Below are 16,160 nucleotides of genomic sequence, written 5' to 3'. Positions count from 1 at the left end.
TCACAGATGGAGGATGTGGGTTTTTTTCTCCTACGGAAGCCTATTCCCATGACTTGAATCCTTATTGTTATTGGTCTTTGGTAATTTTTAAAAGCTGTTGCTGATGCAATCATAGGTTGATGTTAACTCACAGCTGCCAGCCCCAGTAACAGCACAGCAGAGATTCTTCTATTCGAAATTCCTAGTCAAGCTGCATATAGACAGAAGCTGGAAGTACTCATCATTGGAGAAAGTAGTTCTCAATAATCCAAATTGGTATTTAAACCCAGGCATCACAGCAAAGGAGAGCTTTGATAATAAGGAGAGGTTTTTGAAGACGGAAAAATAAGGTATTTGGGGGAATATGACCTTTCAGATGTAAAAAGAGCAAAGCACAGCAGCACTGATAAAACATGTAACAAAGTGAATGATGGAAACAAGAGATGACCTCAAGCAGGGAGCTAAACATATAAAGGAGCTGTAGTCACACTAAAACACAAAAGCTGCTTGTCTTTTGATCAACAGAGAAGCAGGTAGGTGGGAATCTAAAATGGTACAGCATAGCTAAGTCAGATCTGTACAGCAATACTTTAAATAAACACAAGCAGGATGAGATCAGATTGGCACATTGAGAGAAAGGGGTTACAAAGACATAAGACCTCAGGCGGAGTTTCAACTGCATAAACTGCATATTTACCTGGATTATACTGCAAATACTGGGTACTTTCATGTGGTTTAGTTGGATTGCCTTAATCTCTGGGAGCATCTCATGCAGTTGCTCACCTGTACTGGCAGAGCTACCTCTATCCGATCTTTTGAAATTGCTTTAAAGCTAAAAAACCCCCAACTATAAAGAGCTAAAAGCAACCTGCCTTTGGCAGACAATCCTTAAATCTAAAAATCTGCTTTTTAGCCCAACAAAGCCAAAGTAGTTGGTAGATTAAAAACTGTTTGGCACTGTGGCTTTTTTTTCTTCTCCACAACAGACCCAATGACTAACATAAGGCAGCATTGTTTTACTTTTATCTTCCAGAAGTAAAAATTGCATGATAAAACTTGGTTCAATGCCGTAACTAATCTCGAGCTCCTATTGACTTTTATTTCCACTATGAACCCTTTAAGTGCCAAAGAAAAACAACTGTTTCTCTGGGGCTAATTTTACTTTTTGTTTAAGATTTAAGCCATGGCTAACAGCATAAGAAAGCTCGCAGTTGAAATGACTGACCTAATTCCACTTTATACATGATACCAAGAAGCTATCTAGCCACTAATAGCTGTGATGCGTTAAAAGAATAGGAGAAGTTGTGGTGCAAGAGAATCTAAGGAACCTAAAGCTGCACGAGTCCATGGGACCTGATGAGATGCATATATGAGTCCTGAGGGAATTGGCAGATGAAGTTGCTAAGCCACTATTCATCATATTTTGGAACTTGTGGCAATCCAGTGAAGTTCCCACTGACTGGAAAAGGGGAAACATAACCCTCAGTTTTAAAAAAGAAAGAAGGAAGATCCAAAGAACTACAGGTCAGTCAGCTTCACCTCTGTGGCCAGTAAAGATCATGAAGAAGATCCTCCTGGAAACTGCTGAGGCACACGGAAGATAAGGAGGTGATTGGTGGTAGCCAATATGACTTCAGCAAGGGCAAATTATGCCTGACGAATTTGGTGGCCTTCCACAAGGGGGCTTCAGTACTCATAGATAAGGGAAGGGGAACTAATATCATCTACCTGGACTTGTGCAAAGCATTCAACACTGTTGCACAATATTCTTGTTTCTACATTGGAGAGGGACAAATTTGGATGGACTGCTCTGTGGATAAGGAATTGGCTGTATGGTTGCAATCCACAAGTTGTGGTCAATGGCTCAATGTCCAAGTGGAGACAAGTGATGAGTGGCATTCCTAAGGGGTCAGTATTGGGACTGGTGGCGTTAAACACCTTTGTCACAGACATGGACAGTGGAAACGAGGTCACCCTCAACAAGTTTGCCAATGACACCAAGTCAACACATTGGAGGGAAGGAATGCCATTCATTGAGAAGTTGACAGGCTTGAGAAGTGGGCCTGTGCAAAATTCATGAAGTTCAATAATGCCAAATGCAAGGTCCTGCACTCAAATCAGGGCAATCCCAAGCACAAATACAGGCTGGTCAGAGAATGGATTGAAAGCAGCCCCAAAGTCAACAGTATCCCGGGCTACATCAAAAGACGTGTGGCCAACAGCACAAGGGAGGCGATTCTCCCCCTCTCCTCTGCTCTCATAAGACTCTACCTTGATTATTACACTCAACTTCGCAGCCTCCCAACATACACAGGACATGGACCTGTTGGAGAGAGTCCAGAGGAGGGCCATGAAGATGATCAGAGGGCTGGATCACCTCTGCTATGAAGACAGGCTGAGAAAGTTGGGGTTGTTCAGCCTAGAGAAGAGAAGGCTCCATGGAGACCTTATAGCAGCTTTCCAGTACTTAAAGAGAGCCTACAGGAAAGCTAAGGAGGGGCTCTTTATAAGGGAGTGCAGGAACTGGATGCGGGGTAACATTTTTAAGATGGAAGAATGTAGATTGAAATTAGATATTAGGAGATTGTTTACTGTGAATGTGGTGAGGCATGGAAATAGGTTGCCCAGATAAGTAACAGATCGCCCATTCCTGGAGGTGTTCAAGATCAGGTTGGATGGGCCTTTGAGGAACCTTGTCTAGTGGAAGGTGGCCCTGTCCATGGCATGGGGGTGGAACTAGATGATCTTTAAGGCCCCTTCTGACCCAAGCAATTCTATGAATTGACTTCTTGCCTATTTTGAGTGTGGAATATGCATTTTTTTAACAACTTCAACTAAATAGCAACATCAGCATCAGATTCACATAAGGACCATGAAAAGTACAAGTATTCTGGTCGTGTCCTGCAAAGGTTTGCACAGAGGCTCAAAAAAGCACACAAAGACTTGGTCTATCAAGAAAAAACTTTCATTGTAGTCAGCCTTTCATACAAGCCTTTTGAGAAGGTCAGGATGACACCACATAGAGTTACTTCCATTTCTTTATTCCTTATTCACTTTAACATATAAATGGAAAACAATTAAAACAAGTCTTTATTTTGCTCAAGATTACCAGGTGGTAGATTTGAGAAGTCACAGACTACTTTGTCTCTGTTACAGAAGTCATAAAAATGAAGAGAAGAAAAGAATCAAGCTGAATTTGACATGTCAGAAAGACCTGAGATGGAAGAGACACCCTCCCTTCCCAGTGTTCTACAGAAATACCTTTATGTTACTTATCAGGTAGCAACATAATTAAGAGAATGCAATTTTAAAAACAAGTGTTAAAATTGATAGGTCATGACATATCGTAAAATACATCAACAAATCTTAGCAAACTTCAAGACTTCTCACAACTAAGAATACAAAGTTAAAAAGCACAGGTTTTTTTTCAGGCTACTGAAATATGAAGCATATTTTGATTAAACTAGAAAACATGATTTGAATTCTGAATCAGTGGATGTTAGAACTTCATGTAAATCATCTTGTACCTGTGCAAGGTATGGTCCTTATCTTTAACGAGCTTGCGTGCATGCTTCACCTCTATACAACCAAAGTGTACACCCTTTTATTTCAGTGAGACTATCCACATGCTGTATAAATTTACATGTGTTCACACGATTGCAGCCTATGGAGCACAAGAACTCCTACCAATGGAACAAGGTATAAAAACTGCAGTTCATGAGGAAAGCATGCAGGGGTTATGCTGTACAAACAGATCCAACAAAAAAGTTGAAAAACAGCTTATAGACTCAAAAATGTACAGGTCGTTCATTAATACACCCATTCCTCGGTAACACAAAGTATTCAGACAGGTTACTACCATGCAGCATCAATAACATGGAGAAGAGTGTATGTGTGTGTCCATCCCCTGCCCCTCTAAACAACTTCATTAGTTAAGTTAAAAAAAATCAGTAAAAATATTAATGCAAGAGCACTAATAGAGAAATTGATAACCAAAACATCATACAAAAGTAACACTTTATAGGTCTAACCTCAGATCTTAAAGTTCAAGAAATTAGTTGACTAAAAGGTCAAGTTTAATCTGAATTTTTAGACTTTAAATAAATGCTCTCCTGTAGCTTCTTTCAGCTGAACTTCAGACGGATTTACCCCAAGAGCTCTATGTGTTGTTTGTACTCTTCTGCCTGCCAGAGAACCCCACTTTGAGACTTCTGTCTTACTGTGACAAAGCCACATTCACTATAGAACAAACCCAAGTCAATCGCTAAGAGACACCTCACAGATGCCGCTTGATTACCTTTTTATATAGAACACTTGCACCTTCTCCATAAACCCTTCTCAAGAAAATATAAACATATCGCACTGTTTTAGCAATCCTTTATTGAAGATAACAAGTTGGTTATGTTCACTGTATTGTATGAAACATCACAATATCATACTGGGAAGGTACTATCAGTACAGGGTTGGACCAGAGCGGACAGTCTGAACAATAAACCATTTTGCATTCTTCATTCCCTATCTTTTTAACAACCCCCAAAAAAACAGTAAAGGGACAAATACCTGTTAACATCATCATTTAGAACACTTTAACTTACAAGGCTAAAATCTAATGAATAAATAAAATATACTGTGGCAATAATCCTCTCTAGACCAAAAAAAAAAATAATTAGATACACAGTGAATCAAAATGATTGGGAAAGCTGGCCTTCGGCACCAGTATGAAAGAGCATGTGGTTTTTACAGACTCACCATGGGGATAAAGTTACAGAAAAATACCATGAATTCCATTTCACACAAAACCAGTTGATGACTGTCATTAGCTTAAAACTACACACAAGGGCAATTACATCCTTGCTGAAACACAGTTTAAACAAATAGGAAAATGTTTACAAGGCATCCACAGCATGTAAATCATGTACAGATGGATACATTCATTGTTACCCCTCCCCAATAGCTTTTATTTTAGATAAATACTTTACTCTTCCCCATTTTCAGCATTTACCGGACTCATTACATGCACAACTCAAAGAAGTCAGAAAAAAAGTCAAGGTTATTGCAAAAATAGAATTAAACTAAGAATCTTCAAGTACCTTACATGACAGCCACTCTGTACCATGCCCATTGCTTATAAAATGAAAGGTCATTGAACCCATGAAAATATCTCTAATATTTTCTTAATTTAAAATAGATAATTTTAAGTGTATTTATAGTAATCTCAAAGTGATAATTTGAACTTTGAAAATAATGCAAACAATTAAAAATTATACCCATATTACACAAGACTTCTGTCTGTATCTTAAGCTGAAAAAAATCAAAAAACTATAGAAAACCACATATAGAACAAAAAATAATCACAATTTACATTATAATAAAGGCAAATTTTCAGCATTTTTTAAAAAACTTGCAGCTGTGAGAGATGTCAAAGCAAGTCACTACTAACTAAATTCATCAGTTTGGTTTTAAAAGATTTTCTCTAGCAAGAGTTTAAGGGTGTGTTGTACACATGCGTAAAATTCTTACTGTTTTTAGATGCCTAGAATCTCCATATATTATTGCCAAATACACTTATCTTCAAGCAAGCAGTAGGCAACATACCACAATTTGGACACCGCAGGGAAACCTAACGGCCTGGTAATACAGGTAAAACTGGAAAGTTAAAAAAAAAATACACATCTGATAGCATATTGCCCAACTGAAATTACTTCCAAGCCACAGAGCTGCAAAGCCTTCCAACTTGGTTAAAGAGAAATAAGTAATGTCTCAATTACTTGTACTCTCTCACGCTTGTGTGTTGCGCATTTCATTTAGCCATAGTGTATCTTCAGAATACACCTACAATCCCACACGCCTCAGGTACAAATACCGACCTGCTGAGAGAATCATTTCTTCCTTCCTTTATTTTTAGGGCCAAAGTTCATTACAGATGTAATCAGTATGCCTGAGGCTGGTAAAAATACTGTAGTACAGGCAATGCTAAGAGTGGCAAGATCAGAAAACACAAAAATGAACAAATGATGGAAAATTCTAATATCTTTCTGCCCATTTCACAAAATGTTGGAAATCCACCAGAATTTTTCCCTTGTTTTGAAGAAAATGGATTTAAAAGTTTTTTTCCCCCTTTCAGAATCAAAAGCATTTTAGTAGATTTGTAAGGCTACCACGGATCTTCTAGATCTCCAGCACCCTACAGAAAAAGAAGAGGAGAATTATTACTACTCGCCAATGCAAATTAAAACATTTTGTTGCACTTTGGATTTCAGTGGCATAACAAAGTAGAATATTAGCGTAAGACAGATGACATTGCCCTTTTTCTTCCCAGACCTGCTCACTTCCACACACAAGCATTCTCTGTTCCTCAGATTCATGAAGGAATTTACTTCCACAAAACATGAACCCAGTAAAGCTATTATAGCATAAAAACAAATACCATCCAAAACTGTACTAAATCATAGAAATCAATAGATACTACATCTAAGGACTACCAAAACAGAAGGTGGCTATAAAATACTAAGGAACTCAGTTCTTCAAGTATTCCTGGTCCACGAGAAACTCCCACAGGATCTTTTTCATTAAGGCAGTGAAATTTGTACCTATTTTGAGCAGTGATATTATGTGTGGAAGTGTTGTATCATGAAGTGACTTCTGACACAATAATTCCAGATTTAACTTATCAGCAGATTTGTTACCACCATCGTAAATTCCCGGTGCTATTACTGATCCACCCAAACACACACACATATACGTATTGTACAACAAAAGGCTGTGAAAAAAATTTGGTAAACAGGTAGAATAGCAAGCTCATTTATATGGCTGATGTTTAACTTGAACCTCAGAAATGTTGCCCAAATACAGGGTTATGATGATTGTGCCAAACCCATAATTACTCAAATATTTGAAGGAATTAATGAACATCACGATGAGTTAATGTTAGAAGCTATGGGAAGTTTCAAATCATGTCAGAATGACAGCATTTCAAGGGCAGTTTATTACTTGCTTAAAAGAGTCAATATGCATACAGGTATTATTCCACAGCATATTCTTTATTTTGACGTAAACACAAATTCTTAGAACTTGACACTAGGTACTAAATCTAAGTACATTTTTATTTCTGAATATATGTTATGCTACAACCTGGGAGGTAATAATACAGTCATCTAGAAAACAGTTATTTATGATGAACAGTGAATACAATCTAAACTGGAAAAAAAAAATCAAACATTTCACGAAGTATAAGTGACAACCTAAAATATAACAGCTTTTGTAATTTAGCTGTAATATAAACTATACAGGATTAAAATACAAACATGCAGAATATAATGCTGGGGCAAAAAAAAAAAGACTGAAGAATTTGTATAATTCAATCAATTTGCACAAAAGGAACAATTAAGTTACAATTAGTAAACAGATACCAGCAAAATTATTATTTAAGAAAGTACTTACAAGAAAAAGTTTTAAAACTTATTTTTGCATTAGCATGTCAGATTCTTATTTTTGGTGTTGTGTTGCAGGATTTTAAACAACCCCTCAAAATCTCAAATGAGAAGTTAACTGCTGCTACACAACATAAGATGCAATTACTATAATATAACATAGTAGTTGAACTTCTAAGAAAAAAATCAGCTTCATATAAACAATCTGTACAAATAACTAAAGTAAAACCAAACAGACTTCTATGATAAAATGTGACAAGTATTGAGATATAAACAGAGGAAAATATGCCAAGTGAAACGAAGCGTAAGATCTGCTATGTAAAACATTATGTCTCTTTATCACTCATCCCATTCATCCCTGAATCTTCGTTTGAGCTCTGTATTTCAGCAAGGTGATTCCCAGATTCTGTGTGGGTGTCTGGTACAGGATCACTGGGTCCAGCATGAGTATCTGAAGTAGATGCTGCAGCTGATTCAGCAGTGAACTCTTCTCCCTGCATCTTAACTAGCCTGTAACTAGTCAGCATCTCTTCCAGGAGGTGGCGGTAGTTCCCCCTATGATTAATTCTCATTTGCCTGAGCGCTTCCACCAATTTTCCCTGCGTTCCACTTTCCTCGGCTTCGCCAGGGTCCTTTTTTTAAGATTCAAGACCCCAAAAATCAGTAGTTAAACTAAGATAGTTTCTAACGACATAAAAAAAAAACCCCAAAACAGCAAACAATTTTTCTGAGAAAACATCAGCTTTTCTCTATTTAAATAAAACCCACCTTATTAGAAACACACAACTTAGAAAACAATCATCCATGTTTGTCTATTTTATATTAACAATAATTTAAGAAATCATACCTATTATAGCAGCATTTTTAATTATTTCAGTTTATTTTCAGTCAGACAATATCAACATGGTATCTCCTCCCAGTTAACTCCAACTTGGTTCAAATTGTCTCTCAATTAATATAGCTGGTATTCCCCACAACTATGGTCAGTTACCAGTGAAAAATTTGACAAGTTAAGCTTCTTTAGCCATCAGATCAATAGTTTTAACTGTGAATTGCTGCACAGCCAATAGCAACACAGTCCTGCAAAAAAAAAACTTACTAAAGAGAATAGACTACTGCTAGCAGTTTGGTTGAAGCAACACATCAAAACAAATGCTCAATGTGCTCAAACAATCCCCTCCACATTAAAGACTGTTTTTGCATGCATGGTGCTGCCATGAAAGCAGTGTGCAGCTACCTATCAGGACTAGGAATGGTGGCGTTTGAACAACAAGCACTGTTAAGGAACAGAGGTCTCCTCTGCAAGCCGCCTACTTGGCTACAATACTTCCGTTGAAGAAATTGGGATGTTTGCAATAGACTGGCACATCTATTACAGCGCTGAGATTGATACTACATATTTTAACTTTCAAGTGCTAAAGGAGTACTGTTGCTTTAAGGGAACAGTAAATTTACATTATTAACATCTAGCATGTTATCAATCCAGGCAAATGGAACTCTATCTCTAGAAACTGGCAGATATTGTAATATATCAGAGACAAAATCCCGACTGCCTTTTTCTCATGCTGACCTCATTTTATTACCATCTAGTCCAAAAGCTTCGTAAACTACAAGTATTGCAGTCACTCATTTACAAGCTTAATAACAGCATTAAGAGCATCTTAGTTCAGTAGGATTTTGGACGCTGTGATATTCCTGGAATAGAAGTCCCAAGACTGATTAAAACAGTCTAAGCTAAAAAGGGGACAATCTTACCACAAAAATTAATGTTACTGCATATAATGCTATCCCTCTGAGCCTAATTTGTTCCACAGAGACATCCTTCCAATGTGGTTTGCCAGTCTTAGTCTGAGATTGTTTGACTTCCATGCATTAGCATTTTCATATTCAGATAGCTCCTCAAGAGCTCAGTGGGGAGAAGTAAGCTAAAGGAAGTAGCTTTAGTATATTAAGTGGGACTGGTTTAATGCCTTATGAGGTCAAAGCCACTAAAAACTCAAGACAACAAGATGATGCTACAAGTGTATCCTATTTCTTAGGTTTTGACCCAAAACTCCGCTATTTACATTGAAGAATAAAAGGAATAAGCAGTTTCATAGCAGCTCTGAGACTCCTAAGCAATTCAAATGCTAGCAGGAGTCAAAGTAACAGCGCTGTTAGCATCTGATATTCAAACCTCACGTTCTACTCTGCACCTTGTTTGTTGGCAGGTTATTTTGTGCTTCCCTCGTCTCCTTCAGTGCCAGCAAACAGTAGGGCACATATACACTATAATGCAGATTTTTCTAATGATGTGTGGCTAGAACAGGTCCCTAAAAACTATGATTATTGTGTAATCTAGCATCTGTCTTCCTTCATGTTCTAATTCAACTCAGTGCTACTGACAACAAAAACAATAATAGATTTTTGCTAGCTATATTTACTATGAGCATTCATAATTTTTACACAAGTTCCCCTCTGTTAAATTATGTATATAAAAAGGACTACTACGTATTAGGGACAGGATTTACAATGTTTAAGAGTGTAAGAACAGTGTCCATTTACATTCCTAAAATTATCTGTATCGGCCCTTAAGGACAAGTCATTTGGTTTAGCAAAGTGCCAGAGTACTGCATAAGTAAAACCAAGAGAGAAATTATTGGTTTCAAAAAAGATGCTCAAACGCAGCTTTAAACAAACGCCACTGAAATTATTAAGGCAGCCATTGTAATTTTAACATTGTTCCTTGTGTTTAAGGATACACATGCAGCCAAGGAGCCTAATTGGATAGTAGCCTCCTAAATTTAGGAACACAAAAAAGATGGTTGAAGAAGTAGAGCCTCTATAGTAATACTTTATTATGTTAATTAGAGCACCAACACGATGGTATTGTAACATTAGAGGGGTACCAATTATTTAGCTATGAAAGAGGTTCTTTTAAATTCCCTTAAAGATCTGAAAGCCCTAAGCCTCAGTACGTAAGAGAGTTCTATGATTTCATTTGTGCCTGTAAAGGCACAAGCCACCACATTTATAGCAGAAGTCCTGCTCAAACACAGGCAAAGCTGCTCTTTGTGAGCACAGTGCAGGGCTCTCTCCAACCATCTTGGATTTACCAAATACCTGTACTCTGTTGAGATGCTTAAAAGAAAAGTACTTACGATTGCTACACCCTGAAGTCACACTACTGATCTCTGAACATTGCTGTAGGAAGGATTCTTTCACTCCTCAGTCTCTACACAACATATCCTTATTTAGGCTTTGTGTTAAAGATTGTCAGAAAATGCATGTGAAGAATTGGAAGAAGTTACTCTAAAATCACCAGGCTTGGAAGACAAAAAAATTCCAAGCACTACTACACTAACTGAAATCTTTACAGTGCTGAGTGAAAATGAACCTAATCTCAAAAAAGATACATCCTTGGTTTTGGTTTATATACTTTCTAAGAACTTACACACAATGCTATTATGATCCAGTTCAAAGTAACTCAGGGTAACTAGTTTAAACTGTTGAGTGTTAAAAAGTACAGTCTTCAGAAGGAAGCTATATTCTCAGTTGCATAAGTTAATCTGGTTGGTTTGGGTTGTTTTTGTGGGGTTTAGTGGGTTTTTTTTGAGTTTTTACTTATGCATTAATATTTTAGCACTTAATTACATTATTATCTGTCAAGATAAAAAAGTGATTTGAGGCTTACATAAAATCATCAGACAAAGATGACTGCCACAGGCAGAATTTCCAGTTAGCAACAGCAGTTTTCTGCACTACGCCCACGCTCTAACAGACACATGTACGCTGTTAACTACACACAGGGAAAGATTCTCAAGTGCAAGTCAGTGCATCTTTGTGCTCTGCAGACTCAGCATCTGTGTCTGCAACTCATGACTGCTCTTGCTTCATACAAGCTTATAACAGGGGCATTATTAGATTTCAGTCTCACATGGAAATGTCACCATTGGGATAAGGCACTGTATATTTCCTTCCCACCTTTGCTTCATGTTTAAGAGTGAGATGTGTAGCAACACTATCACCATGTGTAGACATTGGGAGAGTCAGATGTTGAGTAACTGAACAGCTTCCTTCCCTTTTACCTCTTCTTGTGTTCTAGAGTTTTCACTTCAAAAGTCTAAGAGATACCTTGAACTGAGTAAGACTAGTGAGGAAGTCATGCTTTCATCACCTCAGAGACAAGGCTCACTAAACTCATCCATTTCAAGGACAGTAAGAACAATTCCTGCTTACTAGGAAAGTATAAACATGAACTGCATCCTTCACCTGGTGGTGCATACTCGTCTCAAACTGCTCTGGATCAGAATCACTTAGGATGGAAAGAAGAAAAAGTACTGACTGGCAAAAGACATCGAACCACAAGACTAAACTATAATTTCATCCAGTGAATTTAAAACACACTATTATCGAGATTTGCACTAAATACCAACAGAAGACAAAGTTTACAAACTAGACTGGAGTGTACTGCTCACATTTAATATTAAAGAAGCCAAATTAAAAGGACACAAAACAACTATCTAGGGATTCTAATGGCAATATAGGTCAAAGCTATTAATGGCAAAAAGGGTTAAAGCTATATTGTGAGTAACTTGCATATTTAGTTCAATTACATAATGTTATTAAATTACAATGAATGATGTTCAAAAACTTCCTGGAAGTAGCCAATACACAAAAGGACGCTGTACTGTGTGTCAGGACTTTCAGCAGGCTTGCATGGCTATCAAAAAGTAAATTTAGACTTAGAAAAATTGCACCATAAATGAAACTATGGCAAATGATACTTCTAGAAAGTTACCATTAGATAAACTTTTTTAAAAACTCAATGAACTTATAAAACACATGCCATAACCTTCAAATAAGAGTATCTTCACCAGTAACTTTATCCCAGAAGAAGGAACAATATTATAGCTAAATATGAAAAGAAGCAGCAGGATCATAGAAGTGCAGAGTTTCCTGAAGGACTAAAGAAGCTGAAGAGGAAGGTTTTGGCTACTTTGTTTTGGAGTACTGTTGCACAATCTGTGGTAAGTTAAATGACAAATGTCTACTCTATCACTTTTGAACTACAAAAAAGATCAAGTCCTTAAAAAGAAAAAACAAAAAAACAAAGAAAGAAACAATAAACCGACCAACCAACCAAAAAAAAAAAAAAAATTTCTTCTCTATTTGCTACTTTAAGCCCCTTCTACCTACACCTCCTTACACCTTCCTAATTTAAGTGAATAAATTAAATATGGTAGCCAAGAAAAGATGTAAAAACCCAACAATTGTGGTGAGACTGCATATTCATAATCTCAAGGCACACAGTTGATCATTTCGAAGTATTTTAAATAGAAATTGATATCTCCCCAACACCATTCATTGTAATGACTACCTGACTGAGGACCTTGCAGCCATCTCAGAAGAAAAAAAAATACGTCGAAGGATTTACTAGAAGATGAATGGTATCTTCACAGATTAGTTCACATAAACTGTACAGCAAATGACATGTGCACAAGCAGGGATGTTTTTTATCAGTTCTTCAGTTTTCCAAAGACTTTTTCAAACAAATTTAACCGCACCTGATATGAACACCAGTTATTACTCAGAGCCACCTATTAATCAGATTTAAAGTCACAGTAAACCATATTTCAACATACTGTTTAAAATTTGTCTTATTACGAAATGGACAAAAGAATGTAAGCCATTTTAGAAATTACAACTAAAGCAAACTAAAATCCCTTTACAATTTCCTCAAACCACTGTACATGGGATATTTAAAGACAGTGTAAACTCTAAAAAAAGTAGACAATATAAGCCTCATTATCTTTTATATTGAGTGTACCAAGGTCTTCCACACTTACTGAAGACAACAGGAAGTGTGTTTGCCCCCTCTTCTACTGGATTTCTGGACAGTAGACATAACAGCTAGTTAAGCAATGAATACGCTGGCCATAATTTTTGACAATAATAAACTATAATTCAGAAAAACCCTGCATTGTTGCCTCACAGGTTTGACTAAAAAAGCAGCAGTCAATTAAATGTTCAAAAGGTCTTTCAGAATGGAGTGTCACTTTGCTGTCTTTTTGAGGATGAAGTTCTATATTAGAGCCATCCAGAGCAAGGTCAAAGAGAACTGTATACTACAGTACATATTTTGTGTCTATAACACTTCACTAGCAGTGACATATACTTTAGTTTAGGTATGACACTACTTTAACATTCTCATTAACAAAGAGGTGTAGCAATCAAAATGGGAACTTACCCCCTCATTTTCTCTGTGTGGATTCAGCCTACTATACACAGCTTCAATAATATTACGCCTAAAAAGAGAAGTTTTTAAGAAGTTAAGCACAACAAAGAATTTCAAAACATTGAGAGCTTACAAGTTTGACCACAGTAATAGTGTTTAAGAAGTCCTGTCTTTAACCTGCCTCTTAAAAAAAATGAAGGCCACTCTTAGTGTCTTTACTCACTTTCAATATGAGGTTTGGAGATGTAACAGTAAGTCAGGTTTTGCAAAGACTAAAAGCAAGGCAAAACATTTTCTTACCTTACCTTCCCCATGGTCTACCTCTTTATACTTTCAGAAGTTACAGCTGCATAGTCAGATTTTGCCAATAGTAACATTTGACCATTTTGCTTGATATAACAAAAGTCTTAAAGTTCGCTGTTTTTCTTGCTGTATTTCTGAATGGGGAACTTGCAGACAGTTGGGTTTTTGCACATTTTTATTACATATACACAGGTTACTACTTGCTTACGAATTTCTAAAGTGCAGTAACTGGAGTACTGAACTTCTGAAATGTGTTTTCTAGTGTCTATTCACACTGTAGAAATTAAAACTCAAATGCCACTAGCTAGACTTCTTTTTCTATAAGTACCATATAAGGCCACCCTTTCCCAGGCAGACAAGATAAGCACAAAAAGCTTCTGAAAAATAAACACCGAAGTATAAATACACTTCTCAGAGGAAAAAGGTTACGTCTCTACATCTTCAAATCACAGTGAGAACTCGGAAACGTGCAGGCACATGTAATATATATATGATCAAAGTAATTGACAGCTTCAACCAAAAAGAACTGCTTACATGAACCAAGACTCACAGGTCCGGAAGTGGCCAAGATCTATAAAAATTATGTCTTACAGAATGCAGATTAGCACTGACAGCTGACTCTTTCAAAGAGCAAAAGGGCATTAAATGAAGAAAGCAGCAAATTTCTCAAAAATACACGGTGATGGCTCTTAATGCAACAGAACTTTCTGCCTCAGAATATGGGGGATGCCAGTAGTTTGATGAGGCTCCTTCTGAACACATTTAACTTCACGGAAGAGAAATTCTAGGTCACTAAGAACATTAACTACCTAAAGATCAGGAAGCACCTCAGCTGTAAGAAACTGAAAGCTGAAATAATAATGATAGGGGAAGTATTTTACATATTTATTTGGTTTTATATTATTCTTCCCCAGGCATCTAATTTCACTTGTCCTGTGGATCAGACACAAAGCTAGAACGATCCTTGGTTTGATCTAGTATGATGTGGTTCTTATGTTCACACCATTGAAGCAAAGCATATTCAAAACAGAAAAGCTGGTTTTTTTTAATGGAATGTTGCAAGTATGTTGACTTCTGAGATACAGCAATAAGTCAAGTAATCTCAATATCTAGGGTCCAACATCAGAATATACTTTTCCAGTCATGATCCAGCATTTAAAACAGTATGTACTGAAATACTCAGAACTCTGGTTTGCAGAACAATGAATGCAAGGGACAGTGCATTAGATCTGGATGACCACTAATCTACAACACTAATAAGTCATCATGAGATCATGTGTTCAAAGGCAATAGCTGTCAGCGATGAAAACAGCATTTTTCTTGATGTGGTGCATCTAGATAAGCAGAAGGCAGGCACAACAAATGCACTTGACATCTCAAAGCCTTAAGACACTGGTGCAACTTGTGCTTGTTCATACATGAAGATTTTGTGTCTAGATGACCTCTAAGAAAGAAATTCAGAATTAAACTGACAGTGACACTTCTAATGTCTAATATTAGAAGTCCACTGAAGAACAACTTCTCCAAAGGCACATGAGTAAAATGCAATGATATAAGAAGAATTCTAGAAGAGTTGCATGGTTGAACTGATACGGGATCCACCAGGATTGATGGAAGATTTTCCTAGAGAAAAGAAACAGTCTTATTACAGATAATACAGAAGAGTTTCTCTCAATTTAGTTCCACATACAGTGATGGTGGAATGGCCCAAGCAAGGCTGCCACAGAAGCAGCAGACAGCTATTGCACAGCGTTTAAACCAGACCTGAAACTCAGGCCTTTGGGATTTTTCTTATCTTTTCAATTTACTTTTCTTTCTTTGAACAGCATATTTCTCTGTACTTTCCTTTGATGCAAAAACTCCAGAGTGAGATGTTGAGTGGAAGTACTAATATCCAAGTGACAAGAGTGGCTCAGGACTTTTGTTTTATTCAGCAAAAACTGACCATTCTTTCAGCAGCACTTGAAGTTACAGGGGATCCAAGTCAAGTCAGAAGCCAGTCTCGAAGAGCAAGATTATAAAGGATAAAACACCACCATCAAGTGACCACAGCAAGCTGACACTTTTAGATCTGCTGGCAGAACCAGCCAGTAGGGGCTTCTATACAAGCGAGATGCTTGAAGAACTACACAAGACCAGTAAGAAGTGGAGCTGCCTCAGAGACTCCTAAGGCTTGCAAACACTCCAGTGAAGACAACATCACATTGCGTTTCTCAAGCTCAGACATACTA

The 16,160-nt window shown here is 37.1% G+C and overlaps 1 protein-coding gene across 11 annotated transcripts in view; it reads right to left on the bottom strand.

Moving 5' to 3' along the window:
• Positions 1–4,339: 4,339 nt before the first annotated feature.
• Positions 4,340–16,160, bottom strand: part of PPM1B (protein phosphatase, Mg2+/Mn2+ dependent 1B) — a 64,634-nt gene continuing 52,813 nt past the window's right edge. For 9 of the 11 annotated variants that reach the window (XM_054062109.1, XM_054062103.1, XM_054062106.1 and 6 more), the window contains 2 exons: positions 13,639–13,696; positions 6,170–8,041 (listed from right to left, as the gene is read on the bottom strand). In XM_054062109.1, coding sequence (XP_053918084.1) covers positions 7,736–8,041; positions 13,639–13,696 — 364 coding nt within the window. In that variant the 3' untranslated portion in view covers positions 6,170–7,735. The other 2 variants (XM_054062111.1, XM_054062110.1) reach the window with 2 other exon arrangements.

Source organism: Cuculus canorus, chromosome 3, assembly GCF_017976375.1.
Source record: "Cuculus canorus isolate bCucCan1 chromosome 3, bCucCan1.pri, whole genome shotgun sequence".
NCBI lineage: Eukaryota > Metazoa > Chordata > Aves > Cuculiformes > Cuculidae > Cuculus > Cuculus canorus.
This window is presented reverse-complemented; position numbering and strand designations above follow the sequence as displayed.